Genomic DNA, 8,248 nt, shown 5'->3' with positions numbered 1-8,248 from the left:
TTTTTTTTTTTTTAAACTGATAAACACTTGTTACACCACCTTCCAGAAAAGTTGTTTTCAAAATTCTACCTGAGAGCAAGGGAAGGTATGAGCTATGAATAAAACTATTGGATTTGGTAGAAAATAGGTGACAGCCGTTCTAACAAAGTACTTTGTCTTTGGGGGAAAAACCTGGAAAACGGGCACTCTTAAAAGTATTAAGATTCTTACATCATACTTTCAACACCATACATTCTGAGTCATCAGGAGAAAGGAAAGGAGAACTGAGAATTTGCATTGTAAGTCTTATATAAGTTTATATGTTAGAAGCCATCAATTCAGGAAATGTAAGATTACTAACACTATTCAAAGACTCAAATGTTTCAAACAGAGATTCAGAATATTCATTTTGATTATAAAATTGCATCATTTAGTGGTGTATGGTTTCATGATATTTAGTGGGAAATAGCATAATTGTAGGTCTTCATCCATTATTCAGTTATGAAGTCAATTTGTTTTCTATGACCAAGTACTTTTAAAAATGCACTTGGTGAAGGGAAGTATCAATATGTGAAACTGTGTGTGTGTGTACGTGTACTGAAGAACGTACAGTTGTGGGAAAGTCTGAGATTTGGAATTACTCTGATCTTGGTATGAATCTGGGGTCTTTGCTACTTTTGCTGGTTCTCTACCTTTTTTTCTGGCTTGATACACTTTTTAAAAAAAAGTAAGGATACGCCTTCCTGCTGTGTGTGTGTGCATATGTATGTATGTATGTATGTATGGTATGCATGTATATATGTATGTATGTATACAGAGTAGAAATTAAGCAAAATACTTAATGTATAACCAGAGATTAATAAAACTATAATTACTCAAAGTATTTTCCTAAATACTGTCCTCTATATGATAATACCTTATTAATGAGAGGAAAATGTTTTATTGATGACTAGATTACTCTACATTCTACTTTAAAAACATCTCCCTCAGTCTGCTTTGCCAATTGGTTTTTTGCTCAAGGCTGGCACTCTACTACCACTTGAGCCACACCTCCACTTCCAGCTTTTTTTTTTTTCCGATTAATTGGAGCTGAGAGTTTAGGATTTGTCTCCCTGGGGCTGGATTTTCCTTAGTAGGAAGGCTTTAAGGCATGAGCCACCGGTGCCTGGCTCCAATTTGGTTTAGTAAGGAGAGGTGAGCATAACCAACTCTCCTTCCTGTTCTCACACTGTACCCACGTCCAGTATGAATTCTGACATTTTATCTCTGCCTCACACGGTCTGTCTCATCGTCTAGGAAGTACCACAAACTTTCACCCTTTTTTCAGTTCCTGAAACCAGCAGTGCTGGGCTCCGGGCGGCGTCGGCGCAGAGTGCGCTGCGCGCGGACCCCGCCTGGGGCTGCGCAGGGAAGCAGCTGCGGCGCCGATGCCGGCAGTCTCCTCCGCGCTAAGCAGGCCGGCCAGGCATGAAGTCATGTCTCTGGGTCGCCTAAGTGGACCTCGCGAGCAGAGAAAGCACTTTACGTGAAGACCGTGGAAAATTAGATCCCGTCCCCCTCCCCACTCCTCGGCCTCTCCGGGCCGTGGAGAGGCTCGGGGCGCGGAAACGTGCCGGCGTCCGGAGCTCCGCAGGCTGGCGGGCACGCACGCGCCGGCCTGAGAGCCCTTCTGCCCAGATGGATTCTCATAGTCTCACAGACGCGCGGGGGATCGATACCGGAGGGCGGCCGTGCCCGCTCCGTCCCGAGCCTTCGGGGGCCGCTCGGCAGCTTCTCCTCAGCTCAATACGGCCGAGGATGTTAACCCTTTCCCGGCGGACTCCCAGCTGGTCGCTGCCACCGGTCTCCGTCCTTGCGTAGGGGTGGAAGTGGGGGTTCCGTTTTGGGGGTGCCCTGGGTACTCCGCAGCTGTTCGTCCCTGCAGGCGGCCGAGGCCGAGAGTGCTACAGGGTTTCCTTACTGTCCAGGCCGTGGCTTTTTGTCGTCTTTGCCCCGGATAGGATAGGGGGCCGTCCGGGGCAGGGTCGGGGTGCGGGTGCCCTTGCGAGGCCACGAGGCCGGCCAGGGGTCCGCGCACCTCCTGACCGCCCACCCTGCCTACACCACCCACGCGGCGGGGCCTCCGCAGAGGCCACGCCCCCGGGCCCGCGCTCACTCCTGATTGGCCGGCTCAGCGTGGAGGTGGCTCAGCGGGCCACTCGGCCCGCGTCTCAGCTATAAAGGCAGCCCGGGCATGATCGCCTGGCGAAGCTTTGGTGGCTGCCGCTCTCGCCGGCTCCCCCGAATCCCTGCCGACCCTCCCGTTTCTCCTGGTGGCTCAAAACTCCGGACTCCACCATGCCGAGGGGCTTCTTGGTGAAGCGGACTAAACGGACGGGCGGGTCTTACAGAGTTCGCCTAGCCGAGCGGGGTTTCCCTCTGCCGGGTCCCCTGGTGGTGGCGCCGCCCGGCCCCGACGCCTCCCTGCCCTGTGTCGAGAAGGCAGCGCCCCCCACCCAGGAGGAACCTAGAGAAGAGCTGACGATGGAGGCGGCCCAGGAGCTGTCGGGGCCACCCTGTCGGGCGGCCGGGGTGAGCCTGGGGGAGGGCGGGCAGGAAGGTGCCCAGTGGAGGGCCAATGGGAGGGAGGGCCCCGGGCCCAGCCCCGCCAAGCCGGCGGGCGCGGAGCTGCGCCGCGCCTTCCTGGAGCGCTGCCTCCGCTCGCCGGTCTCCGCCGAGTCCTTTCCCGGGGGCGCCGCCTCCCTGGCCACTTTTTCCTGCTCGGTGGCGCCCGCCGCCGCCCCGACCTCGGGGGAACAGTTCCTGCTGCCGCTGCGGGCGCCGTTCCCCGAGCCCGCGCTCCAGCTGGACCCCGCTCCGCTCTCCGCCACCCTGCACGGCCTGAAGCGGGCGGCGGGCAGCGAGCGCCGCGCCAAGGGACCTGCGGGCTGCTCGCCCGGGCCCGCCGCTCCCATCGCGGCGGGGATCAAGAAGCCAAAGGCCATGAGGAAGTTGAGCTTCGCGGACGAGGTGACCACATCCCCGGTCCTGGGCCTGAAGATCAAGGAGGAGGAGCCAGGGGCGCCGTCCCGGGTCCCGGGGGGCAGCCGCACGCCGCTGGGGGAGTTCATCTGCCAGCTGTGCAAGGAGCAGTATGCGGATCCCTTCGCGCTGGCCCAGCACCGCTGCTCCCGCATCGTGCGCGTCGAGTACCGCTGCCCCGAGTGCGACAAGGTCTTCAGCTGTCCCGCCAACCTCGCCTCCCATCGCCGCTGGCACAAGCCTCGTCCCGCCGCTGCCACCACCGGCTCCTCCGCCGATGGGAAGCCACCGCCCTCATCGTCTGCATCCTGCGCCGACGCAGGGCACCTGGCATCGTTCCTGGCCGAGGGGAAGGAGAACAGCCGGGCCGAGCGGACTGCGGATCAGCACCCGAAGGCTGAGGACAGCTCCGGGGATAGTCAGCACCAGGACAGCGCTCCGCGCCAAGGCCTCCAGGTGCTGGCACACCCCGAGCCGCAAGTACTACAGGCCCCGTACACGGAGGGGGTGTTGGGGCATCGGGTGCCCGTGCCGAGCGGTGGTTCGGGGGGCTCTGAGATCTTCGTGTGCCCGTACTGCCACAAAAAGTTTCGTCGCCAAGCTTATCTGCGCAAGCACCTGGGCACTCACGAGGCGGGCTCGGCGCGCGCGCTGCTCCCCAGCTTCGGATCGGAACGGGGGGCCCCCCTCGCCTTCGCTTGCCCGCTGTGCGGGGCACACTTCCCATCGGCAGACATCAGGGAGAAGCACCGGCTGTGGCACGCGGTCCGCGAGGAGCTGCTCCTGCCCGCTCTGTCAGGGGCTCCCCCGGAGGCGCCCGGGCCTGGAGGGGCGTCGGAAGGGAGTGCTCAGCAGATTTTCTCCTGCAAGCACTGCTCGTCCACGTTCTTCAGCTCTCCGGGCTTGACCCGGCACATCAATAAATGCCACCCCTCGGAAAGCCGGCAAGTGCTGCTGCTGCAGATGCCACTGCGGCCGGGCTGCTGAGGACCAGGGCAATTTCCGAACTGGCCTCGGGAAAGCAGTTCCTGGGAGACTTTGTGGGGTCTTTCTGCAAGTCCCCTTCCCATGGTTTTTCTCCTAAAACTCTCCCAGTTCTTCCGCCAGAGGAGCGGACAGAGAAGTAAAACCCCTCTCTAGAGCAGGTATGTATATTGTATAAAACAAACATTCACGGTCAAAGTCAGCTTTAAATCCGCCTCACGTTTCCCAGTAAAATAGGATTGTTTCCCCTGCAAAACTCCGGAGACCCCAACGAATCCTATGATTTGTAATTCCTATGGAAAGTCGCAGTGAATGTGTGCATGTCTCAGTGGCTAACCAAAGTGAGAGGCCAGCGGTATTTTTTTTTTTCTCTCTTGTCATCACAGGCGCCTATGTAGTTTCTGTCTCAATAGGGTCAGACATCTTGAATTGTATATTCTGTGAATTAAAAGTTGTGACTGGTGCCAAACACAGGAGGAAATATTTAAGACCTAGATTCATGGCAAGGAATTTAAGAGAACGGTTGCTGCTCTTGGGGGATTGAGAATCTCCCGTCTTTTTGTAATTACACATATTTGTCTATTCTGTGTTTGGAAGTGAGGAGGGGCCACTTTTCTGGAAGGAGTTGAGACACCCGCTAAATTCTTCAGAGCTGTTTTGTGTGCAGTATTCAGAAAGCTACTTTAAACTTTTAAAAAAGCTATGTAGCTTTTGGGAAATACGGAACTTTTTCCCCTGAAGTTTGACTGTTTTAGTAATAAAGTTTCACCCAAATGAGTGTTATGTTGTAAATCTCATTCTGTATATTTATATACTAAATGGTTCAACTTGTGTTAATATCTATAGTACTTTATGGATCTAAATGACAACGTCCTCAATATTCTATATTTTCTTTTCAGCAGCAAATTTTGAATACATTCTGTACCCATCTCCGAATAGCCAGTGTGTAACACTGGCTGAGCTCAGATCTGTAAAATGCTTACCACCAAATAAATGTACATAGACTGTGCTTTTTGTCCTGTGTCTTAAGAATTGATTGAATACAGCATATTTTCAAAGCCACATTTCTTCTCCCCACTATGCCAGTATTTTATTTTAGAATCATAGTAACCAATTTAGACAAAAAACAAAGACAAGGGATATTATATTTTGCAAATGAATATAATGGTGCAGGAATGCAATGAGAAATTTTCCTTGGAAATCTAGCTACACAGATTGAAGCTACAAAAGAAAGCATATGTACTTTCAAGACACTCTTCTCAAGAAATGGCAACAAAGTGCATCTTAGTTATTTGAATATGACAAAATGAATAACAATAGTGCTAATTTCACTATTAGAAGCTGGCATTTACATGCCATTTTATTGCATACATCAATACTTCAGATGTTCATTTTAAAAAGAGAAAGCATCTTAGAAACATGTAAACAGTTAAGTTTGAGTTTCTCTTTAAATAGTTCATCTTGGCTGTGGAAAATGGTCTATACTGTTTTTTCGAAGGGACTCCAGTTATCTATTTATTTAATAAGCTTGCACAGGAATTTGTCATCACAAGGAAAAAAAGTGCAAAGGAACTCTTGTTATTTTAGAAAAAAATTGTAAAGTTTTATTCCTGAAGGTGTATTATTTATAAAACTATGAGAAATTTAAGGAACAAGATGAGATAAATTGGATGCTTCAACCAGTGTATGTTGGTCAAAGTTTCTAGCCAGACTTTTTGAAGTGTAAGATTTTGTGTTTCTGATGACTGTGGTAGGATCTGAAAATAAGTTGGAGTGTGCCCTGAAAATGGGATTTACCTTCACTTTTCATAATTAGCTTTAGGCTTTAAAGTCCAATCAGATAGTCCTGCTATTAAATCTGAAAACATGAAACAAGACAAATTATGGAGAGCGAGTGATAAGAATATTTTTATTGTGTTGTTAAACACCATGTCATCTTTTTAAATCTCCCCCATTACAAATTTGTAGACACTACATGAATACATAATTTATATGCTACGGGTGCCAGTATGATGTATTTACACATGCAGTTGGTACCAATGTCATGCTACATTTCCTTACAAGATGGCCATCCAAAACAGAATGTAAGCAGCTGATCTGCTATAGGAAAACACTTTTGGAGGGTGGAGTGTACACCAACTTGCACCTGTGACTTTATTATTAACAGTATTAGATTTAACTTAAGATTTCTAGGTCACATTCTCTTTTCTTTTTAATAATACACATAATTTGAGATAATATTTATATCAGAAAAGTATTTTCCTCCTGCACACCACTTGTTTTTTGGTACTGAAGAAAGAACATAGATATACCAAGATCTACAACAACAAAGGGCCAAAACCTCAAAACAAATAGCATATACTGGTGATACCACTTAAAAAGCAGAACATTGGAAAAGTGTTTGGAAGCTAAACAGAAATCAAATTTCAGTAGTGATTTTTCTCATTATTGGCTATGTCATGGTGTTACACAGCCAAAAAATGAAACACTGCCTTAGAAAGTAGTAAATGCTAAAATCATTTAGGTTGGAATTTGAGATACATGACCATATACTGAATATTTTATAACATAAATAATCTATACACACCCTGTGAATTAACAGGTTTGTAACAGGCTAATGTTGTTCTAACTGTATAAATGTTTAAACTTAATTTTACATTTGTAAGGATGGGATATAGCTCAATAGTAGAGTGATTGCCTAGCATGCTTGAGACCCAACTTTGATCCCCAGCACCACAAAAAAAGTTTGCATTTGCAAAAGATTTGTATTTATTGAGCAATGAAGCTGCAATGGGGCACAATAAATAAAATGAAACTATCTGTCCAATTATGCTTTGGCTCAACATTAATCATGAAATTAAAGGTAAAACTACTTAGACATAATTCTCTGGGCAGGTAGTGAGTATAGATTAAAACTCTACCCCCTCAGGATATGACAGCTTGCAGCATGGGTGGGGGGAGAACTGATCAAATAGCCCAAACCTAAAATATTAAGTTACAAATTATTTTAAGTCCAGTGTTTTCTCAAATGTACAGGAAAGAACATGCATATTTGGCAGACATGAAGGCCTGAAAGAGTTAATGCTATGTTTGGACTAAAGTGGCTAGCTGCTGATGATTGCTAGGCTGCTTGTGTCCTTAGGATTTATTGGCTGAACCAGAAGAACGACGCAGCTTCATGGACATGCGGCTTTTGCTAGTTCGAGGAGACATTGGAGAGGCCAGGTCAGCCCCATCTACCTGCGTTGCTGTGGGAGCTTCACTGGGTAGAACCTCTGGGTAGGAGCCTGTAAGAAAGAGCACGGCCATTAGTGTAGTCATCTAGGCCTGTCATCCCATCAGAAAAAAACCTTTCTGTTACTCTCTGGACCAAGTATACTAACTCTTAATGAGGTCTTTTGAGGGGAAAAACAAGCCCCAAACTTGCTTGTTGCAACAGCTTATGAATGTATTTAAAACAAAGTGATCTGGTAGCTCATGCCATCATATCAGCAAGAAATGCACCAATCATCATCTCCAGAGCTAGAGCCGTTGAAAAAGCAATGGGAAGCTTTGGGCAGAAAGAACAGATATCCAAAGCAACACTGGCATGCAGAGGAAGACACACGAAGCTGGTGAGAAAAGACCAATCCTATCTCTAGGGCACAATCAGAATAGGGCTTTTACTGTCCAGACCAGAGGAAAAGAGTGCCCCACAGTTCTAAATAGTTATATCCCAAAGAGGAACTAGGCATTTATGAGACCATCTAGATGCTAGGTATTTAAGTAGGGTTTAAAAAAGAGCAAGATAAAGCCTGGGGAGAGGAAAGATAAGAATTCTCATCTAAAACCAGTAAACAAAAAGACCAACTGACCTTAGAAATGTAGATATGCTAATATAATTTCACTAAACCTTTTTTCTTTTCTTTTCTTTTTTTTTTTTTGAGCCAGAACTTGGGCTATGTGCTGTCCTAGAGCTTTTTTGCTCAAGGGCTAATGTAAACTTCTATACTTATACTTTTCAATAATAGCAAGTAGGTGACCAGCAGAACTGGTCAATATAGAAATTTAAAACAAGCAAAACAAATTTAAATGTATTTTTTGTGTCATTTACAAAACAGTTCTTTACTCCTATGATTCTCCAATGAATAACAATAGTGCCCAAACTTGAAAAGTATACCATCTTAAGTATTTACTAAATAACTGAATAAGATATTAGAAAGAAAAATACTTTAGAAAAAAAGAAAAAGTACAAATAAAATAGCTAAATTAAAAAATGAGTAAG

General features: G+C 47.1%; 3 protein-coding genes across 3 annotated transcripts in view; 1 reads left to right on the top strand and 2 right to left on the bottom strand.

The window, feature by feature from the left end:
• The window catches only part of Nfkbia (nuclear factor of kappa light polypeptide gene enhancer in B-cells inhibitor, alpha), a 96,834-nt gene extending 94,516 nt beyond the window's left edge, over positions 1-2,318 (bottom strand). The window contains exons 1-2 of the mRNA XM_013012239.1: positions 2,276-2,318; positions 1,698-1,897 (exon numbers count right to left, since the gene is read on the bottom strand). Coding sequence (XP_012867693.1) covers positions 1,698-1,897; positions 2,276-2,318 — 243 coding nt within the window. The remainder of the gene's footprint in view (positions 1-1,697; positions 1,898-2,275) is intronic.
• Positions 2,317-3,987, top strand: Insm2 (insulinoma-associated 2). The gene has a single exon (XM_013012285.1). The coding sequence runs from the start codon at positions 2,317-2,319 to the stop codon at positions 3,985-3,987; it is 1,671 nt and encodes a 556-aa protein (XP_012867739.1).
• A 1,881-nt stretch (positions 3,988-5,868) lies between these two features.
• Ralgapa1 (Ral GTPase activating protein, alpha subunit 1 (catalytic)) overlaps positions 5,869-8,248 on the bottom strand; it is a 255,284-nt gene continuing 252,904 nt past the window's right edge. The window contains exon 38 of the mRNA XM_013012238.1: positions 5,869-7,271. Coding sequence (XP_012867692.1) covers positions 7,123-7,271 — 149 coding nt within the window. The 3' untranslated portion in view covers positions 5,869-7,122. The remainder of the gene's footprint in view (positions 7,272-8,248) is intronic.

Source organism: Dipodomys ordii, unplaced genomic scaffold, assembly GCF_000151885.1.
Source record: "Dipodomys ordii isolate 6190 unplaced genomic scaffold, Dord_2.0 Scaffold16, whole genome shotgun sequence".
NCBI classification, from domain to species: Eukaryota; Metazoa; Chordata; class Mammalia; order Rodentia; family Heteromyidae; genus Dipodomys; species Dipodomys ordii.
Note: the sequence above shows the minus strand (reverse complement) of the source record. Positions and strands in the feature narration are given on the sequence as shown.